Here is a 19,185-nt window from a genome sequence, read left to right as displayed (position 1 = left end):
TCCAGGTCCCTCTTATGTCTGTTAGAGAGCTTCTAGTAGGACAATGGCGGTTTTGGTACTATTTTTCAAAATTATTAGAAGGAATCGGAACCTGCAATTACATTATACATAAGCTTTTATTTCAGCCCTAATAATTGTGTCCTTTGGGATAATGCAGATAAGAAAGCTTTTGGCTATAAGAATTTAATAAAAAATAAATCCTCAATTGAGAGTTTCTTCTAACATAATCCTTTTGGGGAATAAGACAGATCTGATTTTCATCTTCAGCTCTAAGAATAATATTCACAACTGATGCTGTCCTCCTCTTTCTTCCCACAGCGTGCACGCGTGCGTGTGGGTATTTCTGTGATATGTATACTCTCTAAAGATTTGGCCAACTTTTATGTGAAATATCTTTGATTCAATTTTCAGAATTAAATATTTTCCCTACCAAAGCTGAGGAAGACTGAAAGTTTTTAATTTTATCCTTTGGCTTAGTCACTCTGCACTTGTAAGGAATTATTGGTCAATTGTCACTGAAGTGCAAAAATTGAATCTTTATGGGGTTCACTTATCACACTAGATGCTATTTAAAGTGAAATTTAGCATTTAAGAACTAGACGTTGCCATGTTAATCTTCATGCCTTGTTTGAAAGGTAGTTCAGCTTTTGTCCTGTCACTTGATTGTTTGTGATCTATTTGCTGGTTTGGTTTTTTTTGAAATGTTGTGGTTTTCATAAAATACTGAGGTGTGTATAAATCCTGATTAGATAAACTTTAAGGTTTAAGCTCTTTAGTAGGTATTTTTATCATGCACTCTGTGTTTAATAATGTTTTTTTATCTCTGTCTCTATCACGAAAACTGTATAAAGCATTTAATGGATTTAAGAATACAGTGTTTGCTCTTCCTAAGGATAAAGGGCAAATGATTGAGAAGTTAATATTTGTCCTGCTTCAATGAATAATTATTTCTAAATAAGAATACAACTTGATTCGTGCTCCAAGTAATCAATGGAAAAAGCTGTACTTGTTACTTCTGAATAGAATTCATTAGTGTTTTAAGTGAGCAATGCATAAGACTTCTTAATTCTTTTGTTTGTTGTGAAGAAAGGCAGAAATAATACAGTTTACAGAAATAAATTTACTAAGAACAGTGAAAGCTCAACTAAGTTTATTAGTACATGCATTAAGTGGATATCAGTTTGTAAAGCTCGTGTGAAGACGCTTTTGATATTCTGATAACCTTTGTAAATATGGTTGTAAGTTACAGAAAAAAACATTCATCTTTTGATATGAAAACTAGCAAATGCTTGGATTGTTTTGCTAGAGTGCAGTTGGGGTGTGCAAGTCAAGTAACAATACTTTTAGCATGTAGAAAATGTTTTCACTTGCTGAATCCTTTTTGCTATTGTCTTAAAAATACAATTCACTTAGTCACTTATCATAACGTCTAATTAATCTTAATTTATGTTGACTTGAGCTATCACTGCTACATAAAGTTTGGCAACTTCAGGGACTAGAAATGGGCTACTTCTTTGGCAGGACCCCCCTGCTGAAGGAGAACAGAAGTATCTTATAAGCTAAAGAGGTCTCTGAGGGGCTATCTGGACTGTGCCGGTCCAGTGCACAAGTAAAACTGTTTCAAACCCTTGAGGAACTTCTAGAAAGTTTCAAGGAGTATTTTCATTGCTAAGCTGGGGCAAGGTAATAGGTATGTGGTAATAGGCTGTAAAATGTGGTGCCATGGAAACTACTTTTGGTTTGAAGTTACTTCTGCTGTTGATTTGGGGGCGTTGGGGTGACTAAGTCCATGGAAACTTTTCCTTCTTTTTGGCAATGCAAAGTTATTGGGTTTTAATTAATTCAAATAATTTTTTACTAATTAACCTTCATAATCCATGTGCTTGTTTTTCAGTAAACCTGATATGTCTCGGTTGAGGCTGGCTGCAGGGAATGCTATTGTGAAGTTGGCACAAGAACCTTGTTACCATGAAATCATCACCTTAGAACAGTACCAACTGTGTGCGCTAGCCATAAATGTAAGGAAATTAGGTGGGATTTGTGGGTTATCAGCAAATGTATGAGTATATATGTTGTTTGTTCTGTATGTTGTGTATACTTCTGCTAATCTGATTTTATGCAAAACATTCAGCCTTGGCGTGAATTTATTTTTCCATTACATGATCTTGAAGACTGATTTTTGCATGAGCATTAGATCTATAGTACTAGGCTGCCCGGTGGGGGAATGCTAACTTAGAGTAGTGATATGTTAGAATATTGATAAACTGAGGAGTTCAGTATTGATTTAAAGTAATACCTCAGCTGCGTTATGACATTATTAGAAGTTGAAATGAGATGATATGAAGTACATTGGACTGTGGTGACAACAATGACCTTGGTTTCTTGATACTTATATTTGGAACATAGAGGCCTGCAAAGATAGCTGGCATCCTTTAAATGTTAGAAGAGATAGGGAGAGATTTCTCAATAGATGTTGGAATTGTCATCCTTAATTTCTGCCTGTGAGCCCAAAGTAGCAGAAAGGAAATAGCTTTCAAATTATAAGTAGAGATATAGAGATCCTCTGTGCTCCTGTCTTCTAGACTTAGGAAATTCTACAGAAATTGATTCATGACCCAAGAGTAAGGCAACCATGGAGGAACTCATGTTGGTGTTACTTGTATAACTGTTGGTATTCTCCTGACTTTATAAAAGCCAAGAAATCCTCTGGAAGGAATTCCTTCCAGAAGATACCTTCAGTAATAGTGATGTTCTATTCTAGACATTAATTCCTGTGACTAGCTAAAGCTTTAAAAGCTGCAACCAATTTTAAATGTCAGAATACTTGAAATTGGCATTTAATATTAGAAAATACAAAGTATAGCTCCTGTGTCGATATTGTTTGTTTTCACACAGAGTATTTTTTAAAGTTCTTAAATTGTTTGGAGTTGGATACAGTTACACTAGAAAAATAATTCATACACCAGGGTAAGACAGTCTGTATTAGGCTTGTATATTATTTTAACAATGTTTATGTAGATTTTAAGCTTCTGTATTCCAATGGAAATGAGCCTTTAGTTCCCAAATGCTATGAAAAACAAGAGAAATAAAACTAAACTTTGAATTCATAAATTCATTGGTAATAACTGAAGGTCTTTACACCCAAAGTGAGGACTGATACTTTTTAGTCTTCCTATTCTAAAACTTAATAGAAATGTTACTCTTGTGTCAAAATGAGTTCTAAAGATTTTTACAATTCAGAAAAAAATTAATAGAGAGGAAAGTAGCCACTTACTGTAATGACAAGATCTGTCTCTGTTCTGGAAAGAATACCCTAGCTGGATAATATTATGCCAGACTAACCTTGCTAATTACTATATTTGCATGTTCTGTTTTCTTCTGATCCCAGTGATCAAAATCTGTTCTTAGAATCATAGAATTGTCTAGGTTGCAAGGGACCTTTCAGATCATCTAGTGCAACCATCAACCTAACACTGACATAATATCATCACTAAACCATATCTCTAAGCTCTATGTCAACCCATCTTTTAAATACCTCCAGGGATGGTGACTCAACCACTTCCTTGGGCAGCCTGTTCCAATGTTTAATAACCCTTTCAGTGTAAAAAATCTTCCTAATATCCAGTCTAAACCTCCCCTGGCACAGCTTGAGGTTGTTTCTTCTTGTCCTGTCGCCTGTGACTGGGGAGAAGAGACCGACCCTCACCTCTCTACAACTACCTGAAAGGAGGTTGTAGAGAGAGATAAGGTCTCCCCTCAGCCTCTTTTTCTCTAGGCTGAACAACCCCAGCTCCCTCAGCCTTTCCTCATAAGACTTGATCTCCAGACCCCTCACCATCTTTGTTGCCCTTCTTTGGAAACACTCCAGTGCCTCAATGTCTTCCTTGTAGTGAGGGGCCCAAAACGAGACAGTATTTGAGGTGGGGCCTCACCTGTGCCAAGTATAGAGATAAAATCACTTCCATAGTACTACTCACCACGCTGTTCCTGATACAGGCCAGGATGCCGTTGGCCTTATTGGCCACCTGGGCACACTGCTGGCTCATATTCAGCCAGCTGTCGACCAACACCCCCTGGTCCTTTTCTGCCAGGCAGCTCTCCAGCCACTCTTACCCAAGCTTGTATTGCTGCCTTAGGGTCGTTGTGACCCAAGTGCAAGACCTGGCACTTGACCTTGTTGAATCTCATACCGTTGGCCTCAACCCATTGATCCAGCCTGTACAATTGTAAGCTGTCAAGTCAGGAATTCTGCCTTTACTTTTCTCTGCAACTCCTAATGGATTTTGAATATTCATGAATAACTTCTCTAGATCTTGTTGAGGTCTTCTGCAGGTTCCTTTTTCTCTGCCGGGCCATTGAGTTCAGATCCTCAGATGCAGAGTAACTGTAATGGTTTCAGTAGCTTTTGCGCTTTTAAGGGCTACTGTATTGCTCTCTTATGGAAACCATCTGTATGTTTGTTTTTGAGATATTTGCATGTTTACATAGGCATACATGTATGTTTATGCTTAGAATGTTTAGTATCAGAATCCATTTCTTGATTGTAGACAATGAGTATTATAAAAGTTTATTAATTTGTAACGCTATCAAGTCTAGCCACAAGGATATCAAGGCCAACTGTAGTATTACATAACTTATTTCACAGCAAATTTTCTTTAAGTGAACAGACCAGGAAGCAGATTAAACAAATGAAAAGCTTAATTTTTAAGGTCTGTAATGGTTGTACAGGTTCTGCTATGATTCTGTGCTGGATTTTATTATTTTTTTTTGTCTCTGAGACTGCCATTTTTGTAATGTGGAGTGATTACAGTACAGAATATATAATTAAGTGTTGTCGCTAATTGCTGTATTAAAGTTGCACTGGTAAACAGAGACTTTGTGATGGTTAAATGCATGTAGTTTTAGTCATTTTCAAGTAAGTTATGTATGTGTTTGACCAAACCTCTAAGCTTACCAGCACTTAAGTTCTTCGATCTGCAGAACGAATTTTGATGTCAGCAGTGCTTCATATTCAAAGAGAATAGAAAATAATTGAGGATAGTGTTAAGTACTTCAGTGTTTAACAGGCCTTAAGACCAGATTTAAGATCTAATAAGCTTTGCTGTTGAAAACACAATTTTAATTGTAGAATAAATCTTTTAGATTGCATAAGTTTCACTGTTAAGAAAAAAAAAAAACCCAAAGCTTTTTCAGTTTCTTTTGTTAACTCTGAGGGTGTTTTAATTGTTTAAACAAGTCTTTGTCCATTTTCAAGAGTCAGAGTTGTATCTGAGGGGTATGTGCTGCTTTGCAAATATATAAATAAATATTTAAAACACTTTTAAATGGTGAACTTCTGATTAATTGACATTACATATCTACTTCTCTGAATTTAAAATTGGACTAATGTATGGGGTTTATTTGTATGCTGTAAGAAACCTTGAACTTTGAGTTTGGTCCCCCTTCTTAGTGAACTAGTGTAACTGAGCTAAATTTAAGGTTATTCTCAATATTAAAAGGTGAAGAAATAATAATCATTCCAATTTGTGCCACAGAACACCACCAGTAACAATGAAGTATACCTACCTTTGACCTCAGAGCCAAGGAGGACCTGCTTCCTTGTCAATGTACCAACCAGGCACTGGTTTCTTCTAAGCTTCCCAAAGGGTTTAAACTTAGGTGATATTACTGAACAGAAAAAGGGGGCTGTATCTTAGCCTTCTGCTAGGGGCTGGGTTTGCTATAAAGAGGCAGTAGATCTTGAGTAGGTCTCACAGTTTGGGTTTGTGATCTTGGGTTGCTTCAACTCTGGCTACAGCAGGTATTTCAGGATTTCTGTTTTCTTTTCTGTGGTCAGTCACAGTTCATAGGTTTCCACAGTATGATGGAAATGCTTGGTACCCTCTTCAGTGCTTGACCTTATCTGGTGATACTGTTGAATTGCATTCAGTTTCTAATACTAATGGCTTGATGAAAATCTGTGAAATCGCAGTAGTAAAATCAACACAGTGAGGGCTGAACTGAGGGCTGAACACCGTTTTGGTGCAGATCTTTGACTTTGGCTCCACAGAGCATGCAGTTCTATTGTAAACAATTTCATTAACTCCATGCCTCAATACTATGGTAAATTAGGCCTTGGGTCTTGAGTGTGATATCTTCCTGTACGGTTTCTGAACTTTAACTCTTCTCCTGGTCTTAAGAGAAGTTTCAACTGATTAATTCAATTTAATTGGTCTGAATTGGCATTAAAAGCATTCTTATAATTCCTATGTTTCTGTGGCTGCAAGGTCTGAAATTGATTTTTGGCATATCTACCCAGGCTTCCATGGTTTATTTCAGTCTGTATTATTTTCAGAAAAGTTTATTGTTACGTTTTTTCTTTTTTCTTTTTTTTTAATAGGATGAATGTTACCAAGTGAGACAAATATTTGCTCAGAAACTTCACAAAGGCCTTTCTAGACTACGGCTGCCACTAGAATATATGGCTATTTGTGCACTGTGTGCAAAAGATCCAGTGAAAGAGAGAAGAGCTCATGCTAGGCAGTGCCTTGTGAAGAACATAAATGTCAGAAGGGAATATCTGAAGCAACATGCAGCAGTTAGTGGTAAGAGAATAAAAGTTCCTTTTTGGTACAAATGCTATAGTTCAAATGTAAATTTGAGTAGACTGTGAAAATATTGATGGTTTTCTGGATTTATACATAGAATGGCTGTAAATGTCACTTACAGGTATCTAATGAAAACTGAAAATAGAGTCCAGATTTTCTTTTAAGTTTTAACAGGCATTTCTGAGATCCTTCAATTATGTTAAAAGCTGCGCAAATGCTTATGCCTAAGTATATTGGAAGTGAAGTAGTTTTTCAAGGTAGTTATGTGTACTGTTTGAACTTAATGCTTAATGATGTTGTAAGTGAAGTAACAATGATGAATTTTAGCTCAGTAATTAATAATACACAACCTTAATGACATAAATGCTGTACTAAATTGACTGTTTTTGCACTGCTATATTTAGTAGCTTCTTATCTTGTCTTATGCTGTCAAAGGGCTTTATTTGTGGGCACTTCAGAATGATTTTATGTAATTCTTTCTTCCCAGTGCCAGCATTCTGATCGTGGGAATGCTTTGTAAGTTGTTATGGACTAACGTTAGCTATTTTTCTTCTACAAAGTCAGTCCTTTTTCCTTTTGACTTACTGTATGTGTGTAGCTTTGAGTATGACAACACTAGTCTATGGTCATAGAAAAAAGATCATTATGAAGAGCTGTGGACATTTTGAATAAGAGTTTTTGAAAGTTTTATTTCTTTGAAAGATTACTGATGGTTTGGCCTTTGTGAAATGAAGGGGATTTTTTCATCTCATCCTAGGATAGACCAGACCCGTTTTGTGAATCTGATCTCACAGACGCTGTCAGATAACTGATTTCCTTCTGCATTTATGAATCACAGACTTTATATTAGCCGTGTCAGTCTGAATGTGCCTTAGTCCCTTTAGACTTTGATCAGACAATAAGTCTGCATTGAAATCCTTTTGTGTTGTTAATTAGACTTAAAAAAAGAAACAAGAGCTGTGCTTTTCTCCCTCCTCAATAAAATGTGAAAAAGAAAAATCCATTGAGCAAATGCCTTTAACTCATCCTAAGCCTATTCCTCCTTAAAGTTGAAAACTTTTTAGTTATGTAGGGTGAAAGTATGAGGATTCTCATATGATGAAAAGTAATCCCTGATTTCCTAACTGTATTAAGATAGATGATCCAAAGTTACTATCAAAAATCTGTAGAAGAAATTAAGAGCAGCATATATGCATGTGATTCTTCTTATCCAGTAAGGTCTCAAAGTGTGCCTGGCTTTTTTTTTTCTTCTTGTGAAAAAGGTACCTTGAGTGATGCCGTTGATTTTATATGTACTATAATCTGTGAGGATTCTGGATTAAATATAGGTTGCGGCATTGTTTGAGGGTTACAATGTTAACTTTGTGACATTCAGATTTACCAGTCTGAACTTCTAACAAATAAAATGTATTCAACTGTTTGCATCTTAAAAAAAAATAAAATAAATAAAATAAAATCGTTATTGCAGTAGTAAGCTGAAGCTCAGTTCTCGTAAGATCATACTGTCATTCTCCCTGCTGGCCATGCAGTAACTCAGAGTAGTGATGACAATAGTACCTCCTTTGAAAAGCTTCCACAAAAAACTAAAGCTGAGAATCTGCATCTTTGATGCAGCTATTTTTCTGAATCTATAAACGTGATTTTGTAATACGTTTTTTTTCTTGAGAACTTGGTACAGGTGAGGAGGATATCTTTCAGGTATTTTGGGGCATTTGTTGAAAAGATGGCAAACTTCTGTGTACTTTGCCTACAGAAAACTTCCCAAGGACTGGTACCAGACAGTGGAGGCAAGAGGCGTTTTACTGACCTTTTACGGGCTGGCAGGAATTACTCTCAGGCCTCTTGAATTCTGTAACTGCTATTCAGAGTGGAAGCCACTCAAGAAAAGACTTATTTTGATTGAGTATCTATTACTAGTTTCATCTGGCTACAGACTTGTGTCTTTCATAGGAATCTTGGTTTTCTAAGGCTGGGCTTTTACTTAGAATCATAGAATGGTTAGAGTTGGAAGGGACCTTAAAGATCATCAAGTTTCAACCCCACTGCCATGGGCAGGGACACCTCCCACTAGAGCAGGCTTCTCAAAGCCCTATCCAGCCTGGCCTTGAACACCTCCAGGGATGGGGCATCCACAACTTCCCTGGGCGACCTGTTCCAGTGCCTCACCACCCTCACAGTAAAGAATTTCTTCTTAATATCTAACCTAAATCTCCCCTCTTCCAATTTAAAACCATTATCCCTCGTCCTGTCACTACACTCCCTGACAAAGAGTCCCTCCCCATCTCTCATGTAGGCCCCCGTTAGGTACTGGAAGGCTGCTATAAGGTCTCCCTGGAGCCTTCTCTTCTCCAGGCTGAACAACCCCAGCTCTCTCAGCCTGTCTTCATAGGAGAGGCGCTCCATCCCTCTGATCATCTTACTGACTTGCAAGTCAGTAAGCGGAAGAATGACAACAGAAAAGATTAGGAAAGAAACTTGCTAAAGAAAATTCTCATAAAGGCCTGTTGTGAAGAGTTTTGGCACATTCTGGTTTCAAGTGCTGGTAGTTCATGTCTGTAAAGCCATCCTACCTTTCGGGTTGTGTCTTCATTAGAGATGAGGAAAGAAAGTATAAATACTTTTTTTTTTTTTTTCTCTGTTGTGACAGGGCTTAAATATAATATGTGTCAATATTTATCCTTTTCTTGTTTTGTTTGGATCTGGTTCACTGTGCTTTCCAGACCCAGTTGGCACTACTACTATAGTTATGTTAGAAATTGTACAAGGCAGGAAGTTAATGAAACACTGAGTTCATGAGCTCTCGATGAGCATTCTACTGAAGTTGCTAAATAATACAAATAATAGCATGTTGGTTTGCCTGGGACATGTCTAAGGCAAGCCAATTTTGCTAATGTTCTGAAATCATAATTATGTTCTTTTTCTTCCCTGCCACATCTCTTTTTTTTTTTTTTTTTTTTTTTAGTATTCAGTTACGCAAACAGCTGCTGGGTAAAATGCAGGACAGTGCTTGAAGAAGTGAAGGATGCTTTTCAAGTTCATAGTGCAATGTCAATTAAAACTCATTAAAAACTGCTTTGCAAAGTACATTGGATTTCAATTGCATAAATACAGTGTGAAATAGAAAGAAATTGGGTGACTTCATTGTTTCTTTCAAACCTTATGATGTCTTACAATCTATGTAGTATAGCTATTACTCTTGATAATTAACTGCATCAACAGCAATGGCTTTCTAAAAATGTATCCTTGGAACTTGACAGCACTGTCTTCTGTGAGCCTTTATTAATTTTGAATGCTGTCCTTGCTATATGAATGAATCCAAATATTTTATGTAGGCTGTGCATTATCCCTATTTATGCAGACCTTTAAGAATGGGATAGATTGAGACTTGATTTATGCATGGCAATTATTTAGTTAGTCTTATGAAATCTGGAATAATGGTGTATTTTATTTGCCCACATTATTTGTCAAGCGCATCTCATGAATACATAGATTAGAGATAAAAATATCAGTGTTCTAATGTATTTAAAAATAGTTTTCAGATTTTATTACATATAATGATTTACAGATGTTTGGACTTCTTGTTCATAACCTAATATGGGATAGTTAAAAGCTTACCAAAAGAAAGTTTTCCAGACTTGGTCATGTCTTTCATGACCACTCACTAGCTCAAAAATGTGATTTTTTTTTTTTTAAATTTATTATTATTATTATTTTTTTGAAAAGCAGAGTGAGGAATTTCCCTCCTTCCTTGACATGTACATTCAAGTGTTTATCTATAGGCATGTTAATACTTTGATTTTCCATTTGCCACAAGCACTCAAGATCAGATCACAGAATCATAGAATGGTTTGGGTTGGAAGGGACCTTAGAGATCATTGAGTTCCAACCCCCCTGCCATGGGCAGGGACATCTCCCACTAGAGCAGGTTGCTCAAAGCCCCATCCAGCCTGGTCTTGAACACCTCCAGAGATGGGGCATCCACAACTTCCCTGGACAGCCTGATGCTTGTACCGTAATATTATACATAAAATAATAGCATGCCTTCCTTGCCTATCATCCTGCCTGTTGCACAGGGCATAGGTTTAATAACTTGGGTGATATGTGCATCCTCCAGTTTTTCTCAGTCATTAGGCTGAAGAAAGCAGTGTGGACATTTTCTGCAAAATGCTTTTTGACTTTTGATGTACAATTTGTCTTTTTGTTATCCTTGCCCTGTGGGCTATGACCTTTTTTTATCCTGATTTTTGTCATCAAATTTTGAGGTGCTGAAGTTCACTCTGCATAGTGTTGATTAGCTCAGGAATTTGTTTGTTGCCTTATGGAATATGTATGTTGTGATCATAACTCTTGAGAGGGCCTTTGGCAACAATCCTTACTTCTGAATCCCTGCAGAAGACAGGCCATCTAACTGTTGTGATGTAGGAAAGACTTTCTCCTGCAGTCCTTGCTTAGGATTACTTACAAGTCTCAGAGGATGCTAGACAAAGCGTTGCATGCTTTGAATGTCATAGTTCAGTTGTGCCGCTCTGTTCAAGTGGAATTACGCCTTTCAGACTCAGTCCACTACGACTTTGTTAAAGCTTTAATGTTACCTCCTGTTCTTTCTTTAAGCAGATGAGAGAGGCTGTGGCCATTCGAATGCAAAGGGCATTTCTTTCTCTTCTGTTGACAGCGAGGCTGTACACTGCAATGTCCAAAGGAAGAATAGTAGCTTATCCTGCAATTGTGCTGGTCTCATATCTGGACGTTAACATGGATTTTGTGATCTATCCTCACTCCTGTTTTTCAAAGTCTTTATGAATACAGGCTTTGAACTGAGGAAATGATTAGGAGTAGGGGGTGACTGTAGCTGTATTCTCAAGGTAGCTAGAAAATATGCAGCCCTGAGTGAGAGAGACATAAAATCCTAATTTTTGAATGCATGAAATATCTGCGTATCAACGATGAGATACAATATCATAAAGAAATGATAGACTAGTTTGTTCCTATACTTTATCTTAATGTATGCTGACCTTAAATTTTGCTTTCATCTGTAGTAGAAAAGAATATTTCTTGGTATATAGTCTTTTGATGCATCTTTCTTCTGCTTTTCAGAGAAACTGTTGTCACTTCTGCCGGAGTATGTTGTTCCTTATACTATCCATCTTCTAGCTCATGACCCAGATTATGTCAAAGTCCAGGACATTGAACAACTCAAGGACATTAAAGAGTAAGGCTACTTTTAATAGTGTTAAAACAATCTAACTTTATTGTAAGTGAAATTTTAATTCATTGTGGTACCCTGATAAACTGTCCAGTGCACATAACAATGGCAGTTATTTCTGTAAAATATTGTGGGAAATAGTATATATGCTTTTTTAGTGCACTATGATATCTTACCTTCATCTTCTGCTCATCCTACCTTAATTTCTTGTTTTCTAAAGAATGGGTTTCCCAGAGTTAAGCTGGTTCAAATTCATAACACTAGTAAAACCTAGAGTAAACCACTTTCTCAAATGTGCTTTTTAAAAGAACTTCTTTTGCATTTTTATTCATGAGGACTACTGCATTTCTCCTTTAGGTGCCTGTGGTTCATACTGGAAATACTGATGGCTAAAAATGAAAATAACAGTCACGCGTTTATCAGAAAAATGGTAGAAAATATCAAACAGACTAAGGATGCTCAAGGACCAGAGGATCCAAAAATGAATGAAGTAGGTGATACATTTTGATGGGAAATTGCATGTAATTCTGGCCTGCTTCTGGAAATGAGTTGCTTTTTCTTTACACACCAGCTTTAAAATGTCATTCAGTAGAATTGTATGTGGGAGATGACACTTTATATAAAGTAATGATTGTATTTATTGTAGTATAGATGACGGTTATTTTCCTATGCTACAGTAGATCTTGCGCGTTTGCAAGGGAGTTGTAATAGTTTGTAGTCCTTCTGTTTGTCTCAGGTTATTAAACGTTAAACAGTAAAAATTATATTTACATATATTTAAAGTTAAATCATCCACTAAAGGGCTTTATAATATTTCATTTTAAAAGTGCAACAGTAAGCTTAGGATAGGAAGAAAAACACATGCACTAGATGTCTCCAGTGTGGATGTGCAGTGAATATATCAAACCTTGATCTTGTGTTTGAGGTTTTTTGCAACACATAATGTACGGATTTGTCACTTTTCTGTTTTTATCACAAATTTTTTTTAACCTTTCTCTTTGAAACCATGGCATACACTACTCTTAAGTGTAGAAAGATCATGAAAGCTAGCTCTCTTTAGCTGCTGAGCCTAAAGTGCTTTTGTCTTCTGCTACTATATTTTAGTACGCTGTGATATACTGTTTGAGATGCAGGCTAATGTTAAATGTTTAAGGTAATTGCATTTAAACTGAGTTCTTGTACTTCTGTGTTCAAAAGATACTGTCATTTGTCAAGATTTGTGATGAACTTCTAAAGTATTGGTTTTTTTTTTTTTTAATTTTATTACTTACAGAAACTATACACAGTCTGTGATGTAGCAATGAATATCATTATGTCAAAGAGTACAACATACAGTTTGGAATCCCCTAAAGACCCTGTACTTCCAGCCAGATACTTTACTCAACCTGACAAGGTATACCTTGGCACTTAATTTTTCTTGAGATAAGTCTGTTTAAATCTTTGTTAGTTATAATTCAGGGGTTTTTCAATAGTTCTTCTAACTTCAGGCTTTTCCCTATTATAATTTAGTTGAAAATGTATATATGTTTGCATATGTTTTCATAAATATTTATATATGTGTACACAATTATTTCCTCCCCCAAGATATTGTTCAGGTTTAAAATGTCAAAAGCATAAATGACAAAGAAAATCTTTCAGTACTACCTCAAAAATGTTTGTATCTTGCTCATTGATTTTTGCTGTGATTTTTTACTTCCCCTCCTCCCACTTTACAGAATTTCAGTAACACCAAAAATTATCTTCCTCCGGAAATGAAGTCTTTTTTCACTCCTGGAAAGGTATGTATGGTGGTGGGTTGGTTGGGGTTTTGTTTTTGGTGCTGTTGTTTGCAGCTTTGGTTTGGGTGGATTTTTTGGGGGTGTGTGGGAGGTTTTTTTGTTTCTTTTTTGTTTGTTGGTTTTTTTTGTGTGGTTTTTTTTTTTTTTAAAAGAAAACTAACATGTAGTTAATGAAGCACTTCAAGTTTAAGGAAATAGGTTGCTTCTGCCCAAGGGTTTATATACTAAAAGTTAGTAAACAAGTAGAGAGAAAGAGATAGGTAAAAGGAAAACTGCTACTGTCCATGCTGGGTTGTGCTAATAGTAGGCAAAGCCTGTTGTCTTTAAAAAGAGAGAGTGCAAAAACATCCACCCCATAATATTTGACAACTTTGCAAAATGGTTAACCTTTATTTCTGCAGAAGATTACAGTATTGCATATGAAGTGACAGCTATGAAAAACTCAAATACAAATTAATCTGTGGCAAAGCTGAGTACCGTTTTACAGTATTTTACAAGATAACTGACTGTTCTACGGCTATATTAATTTGTTCTTTCTGAATATGCATTGCATTGACTGGCAATGTTCTTTCTTCACTAAAACTAAGCCTAAGTACTCTTTAGAATAAAATTAAAATCTAGTAAAGGAAAAGACAAATTGTGGCTTTCATCTGGATTAATGTGTCCTGTTCTAGGTTACAGCAGAACCTTGCAAAAGAAGTAAAAGTGCAGCATCTTCATTAACCTTAACTTTGCTAATGAAGCATTAGCTGTAAGCTAGTAACTTACTAATAGAGCAGGACTGCAATTTAGGAAATAGTGCAGGTGTACAAGAGCATTTTTTTGATTAGAAATTGAAAGTCAACACTTAGTGATTTGAATAGATCGTCACTGTGTTGCAAATTTGACTATTTGAATTCCATGAATTAGAGATTCGCTTCTTACTGAAGATGCAAAAGTTTTTAAAGGAGGTTGCATGTCTTCCAATTTCCAATCAGTAGTCAATATTAAGTTTTCTCATCCAGTTTTTGACATAAAACATTTCTGCTAGTTTGTCCCAAACTTAATATATGTGTACTCTGACAACACTAAACAAGAAACGTGGTTTATGCTATCACAAAAAATCACAGTCACAGAATGTCTCAGTTTGGAAGGGACCTCTGGAGGTCATCTAGATCAAAGCCTCTGCTTTCTCAGACTTTCCTCATATGAGAAATGTTCCGGTCCCTCCTTCATCTTAGTGGCCTGTTGCTGGACTCTCTCCAGCAGCCCCATATCGCTCACATATCCTAACTGAAATGCTTCTGAATGCTGAGGTAGCTTTTATATTGTTTTAAATTTCTAGCATCAGGTACTCTATCTCCTTCTTTCACTGAATTTCACTGAATTTTTTTTAGAGTTGGAAGGGACCATATAGATCATCTAGTCCAACTCCCCTGCTGAAGCAGGATTGCTTAGAGAATGCTACTCAGGACTGCATCCAGGCGGGTCTTGAAAATCTCCAAAGAAGGGGATTCCACAACCTCCCTGGGCAGCCTGTTCCAGGGCTCTCTCACTCTCACCGTGAAGAAATTCTTTCTCACATTCGAGTGGAACCTCCTATGTTCCAACTTGTGCCCGTTGCCCCTTGTCCTGTCACTGGGAACTTTGTTGTTCTAAAATTTTGTAACAAACAGCAAAGGTCTATTTGACCACCAAAAATTTTCAGTTGCTTCACCATCATGAGAGCAACAGGAAATGAGAGTTGTTCTAGGAGTCTTATTTTTGGGAATGGAAGACCAGCTTGAGTGGATGATGGTGGGGTGGATATAAGCAGGGAACCGTGTCTGAGGGCAGCGAGGCTTCGAGTTCAGTGGTAAGGGAGGAGCTGTTAGCACAGGCCCTGTTAGTGTTGGTCCCTCCTCAGTAGAAAGCCCAGTCCAGTGTGAATTTGAACATCTCTCTGCTTTTGAGCTCTTTCTGTATTCACTTATTGATTAACGTTAAGTTCTAAACTTATAGATGTGAATTCTTAAACTGGATTTTGTTCTCCAAGATTTATTTTTGGAATGGATATGATGTTTTTCTTGTACCCAGTGCAGAGGTAATCTTTGTAAGTGTAAAATTCCCTCTGGCTATAAAAAATGTAACCAGCACAACCATGGTGCATATTTCTGAAAAAGGAACATTCAAAGCTGCTATGATGTGCACGTTGAGCTTTATTTTTAGCTGTCACTAACTTTAGACCTAGCTAGAATCTAATATTGAGATAGAAGATGGATCATCTTAGATAATGAGAAATGTGGGGAATGGTCTTTTAATTCAATATTTTTGTATGTGGGTGTTTGGCATAAAGGTCTGTTCTCTTTAGGTGTAACTGAATTCTTTCAACTCTCAAAAGTTAGTATGAGCTGCAGGTATTTGGCATGTCTGAAAGATAATCCACTTAAATGAATAACCTGAAGCTCACCAGTGTCTGGAAATTTTGGCACCTATTAAAAGCCTGACTTTTTAAAATCTGTGCATGAAGTATCAGAATCTTCTCCACAGTATTTGATTTTTGAGATTCTTACTCGTTCCCAGTTGAAACTAGTGTGGTTTGCCATTACAGCTAAGCCAGTTTAATGGCTTCTTTGCCAAAAGGGCTGTCCTACTGCTATTTCTGTTTTGCCAGTACAGATGCTTATCTGATCCAAATGGTGAGCTGGTTCAGGCAGCCAGATCAGCAGAAAGCAAACAGCACAAAAAGTGCCAAGGTGGCTTACTGCAAGCTCAGGTGAGCGCCCAGTGCTACCAGTGAGAAGAGGACAGAATCTAAGGGTAAACAGAATACCACCACTGTTTTCGGTGGCAGCTAGCTATTTGATTACAGCTTTGTCAGCTTCCTTCTGGTGTCTGTTGTAACTTTCATATGAAAATGTTTATTGCTTTGTTTTAAAATTAAGAGATTGATTGCAGAAAGTGAAATCTATGAATATTTTAAGCATAGTACATGTTAACAATATCTAAATGTGTAGCTTAAAATAAAGGAAATATATTTTTGGTTTCAGCCCAAAGCAGCCAATGTTCTTGGAGCAGTTAATAAGCCTCTTTCGTCAGCAGGCAAGCAGTCTCAATCCAAATCTTCACGAATGGAAACTGTAAGCAATGCCAGCAGCAGTTCAAATCCAAGCTCTCCAGGAAGGATCAAAGGGAGGTTGGTAGACAACAAAGGAGCTTTGATATTTTAAGTATTTGTAATGGAAACTTTTGAATATTTCTATAATGCTTTCTAAGTGAGAAACAGAAATCTATTATCTTATTTTGAAGTAAAGTTATACTACCACATTGGTATAACTGAAATCATGAATTTGGCTTTCTAACCCCAGAAATAAATTTGCTTTTAAAAAAGATAAAACCCACAATCAAATCACACCCGGAGTTGGCCGTAGAAGGGGAGCCTCATAAGTTTATTTTATATATACATATATATATATGTATAACCCCTCCACATGTATGTATATACATACACACATCTGCAGTTCCTAGGAACGTTGTGGCCTGTTGTAATGTTAAAACACATCATAGACAGTGAGGACTGGTAGGCCATTGTGGTGATCTTGTGTGACGTCCTCCTCTAAATTTGTCCTGCATTTTGCTGGACTTTGCAGATAAACATTTTTGGATTTTCAATTCCTTCTGTGATAGAGAGGGGAATATACTGTAATGCTCCTTAAGTCGTCTTCTAGTTTTATGTCTTTAAAAATGATAGCTTATTTTGTGTCAATTTTTTAGATTATTCATCAGTTACTGTATCTTCTTATGTTCATTTTTTAACTGAAGGTCACATCGTTAATTTTTTCCACAGACATTTAGAGATTGCATAGCCCCTGCTATTGATATTTTCACATTACTTCAAGACTGTGAGGAAATGTTATGTTTGGAAATAAGACTTTTTATTTGGTACTTCTCTGACTTTAATAATAATTTTAAATGTAGTGCCGTGTTTTGTAAGAAATAAGCCTTTCTGTGGACTTTCCATGGAGCTGAGACGTATCTCTCATGAGTCATGCAGGTTCACATGCCGAAAATACATTATTGGCTAAAGAGAGGTTGGAATCCAGATTCTTCTCTGTGAAATGAATCTTGAGACCCATACTGTTCTACGTCCAGTTCACTTAAAATAATGATGCACTCACAGCCTAACATGTTCTGTCATCTTCACAATCTCCCCAGTTCACCTAAGCTAAACTGATTAGTGTTTTGAGTGGAGATACCAAAGAAGAAGAAAAGTCCTCTCAAAGTATGCATGGTATTTTCAAGTCAGTCTGACTGAATATATACAGGCAAACTTGCATCTGTAAGATGATGTATAAAAACTGAGCTTCCGATAACATCACAGTTATTACAGGTTTTCCAGTCGTAGGAGTGAGAGCGTCTTTCCCAGTCTATGCAGTGCCCAGGCCAGGGAGTTAAGAGTTTGTGTATTTGAATACAGCTTTTCATTTCAGCACATAGCATATATCTTTTCATTAAAAAACGTCCACTGTTACTTAAAAATATTGCTCCTACCTACCCCAAGGCAGATGAAACTAAGTGATTTGTGTATTTGCTTTTGTGTATTACTTTTATCTGTGGGTCTCAGTGTTTTATGTATTCAGGAGGTTTTTGTCCCCTTTGACGTATGTAGAAACTGAAATAAAAATTTAATTTCTGCCCTATATAACAACAAAAAGCTGAGGATTGAACTGGTCTCTGAAATTTGAATCTGCTGTTTTATTGCATAAGCCTCACCATAGGAAAGTGTTCATGCTTTGGCTGGTCTGTCTGTGGGGATCTTTGGTATATGAAAGTGTATGCAAATGTATACGAACGCACAGATCTCTTGAAACTCAGTCAGCTTTTCTGTTTCAAAAAGCTGCTTATCTTTCTCTGTGAAAAAAGAAAATTCATCTTGGCTTATGACTGACACCTTTGTCCAGAGGCTTAGATGTTCTGGCTTGTGATATGTGATGGCTATAGTAGCCAGAGTGAAAGGTTCTTTCTGCCAAGACTGTTCATGGTTTAGGAATAGATTTCTTCTGAAGATTGTTGTTCCTAATATTTTTATTTTTTTTTTTAATGATTGCCCGCTGTATTATAATACTGAGGAGAAAAAAATGTTTATTCATTCTAGGCTTGACAGTACTGAAATGGACCACAGTGAAAATGAAGAATTCACACTGGCTTCACCCTTGCCAGGGAAGAAAACTGACAAAAGGGACGACTCTGATCTTGTAAGGGTGAGCTGTTTGGTTGCATTGCAGATGTTTCTTTTTAAGTCACCAGGATGTTAAAATCAAAATTGATGTGGTGGCACTTGATATCATTTGAGAAAATATGCTGAAACATGAAAGGGAGTTGATGTTGTAAACTACTGGAAAATGCATTTAGAGTTGTGTATGAAAATGCAATGAAAAAAGGTTCAATCTGGTTTTGATGTGTACACTACATTACTTTTGCATCATATTGACAACTCCTGTAAGTTTTCAACATTACCAGTTGTGATTTGCAGGATATTGGTAATATTGACAGGGGTAGATTCTAGATAGCTAGAACCACGTTGATGGTAATTAGTCCACGATTTGTATTATTCTCAGGATTTGTTGATGAAGTGTTTAGAACATTGTTCAAGTTGATA

General features: G+C 36.6%; 1 protein-coding gene across 3 annotated transcripts in view; it reads left to right on the top strand.

Moving 5' to 3' along the window:
- Window positions 1–19,185, top strand: part of PDS5B (PDS5 cohesin associated factor B) — a 114,259-nt gene that overhangs the window by 86,103 nt on the left and 8,971 nt on the right. For 2 of the 3 annotated variants that reach the window (XM_074153366.1, XM_074153358.1), the window contains exons 24-31: window positions 1,895–2,018; window positions 6,380–6,584; window positions 11,682–11,796; window positions 12,148–12,280; window positions 13,064–13,183; window positions 13,506–13,568; window positions 16,577–16,722; window positions 18,682–18,781. In XM_074153366.1, the coding sequence (XP_074009467.1) occupies window positions 1,895–2,018; window positions 6,380–6,584; window positions 11,682–11,796; window positions 12,148–12,280; window positions 13,064–13,183; window positions 13,506–13,568; window positions 16,577–16,722; window positions 18,682–18,781 (1,006 nt within the window). Of the gene's footprint in view, window positions 1–1,894; window positions 2,019–6,379; window positions 6,585–11,681; window positions 11,797–12,147; window positions 12,281–13,063; window positions 13,184–13,505; window positions 13,569–16,576; window positions 16,723–18,681; window positions 18,788–19,185 lie in introns of all 3 variants that reach the window. The other variant, XM_074153350.1, reaches the window with a different exon arrangement.

This window comes from Numenius arquata, chromosome 1 (assembly GCF_964106895.1).
Source record: "Numenius arquata chromosome 1, bNumArq3.hap1.1, whole genome shotgun sequence".
NCBI classification, from domain to species: Eukaryota; Metazoa; Chordata; class Aves; order Charadriiformes; family Scolopacidae; genus Numenius; species Numenius arquata.
Note: the sequence above shows the minus strand (reverse complement) of the source record. Positions and strands in the feature narration are given on the sequence as shown.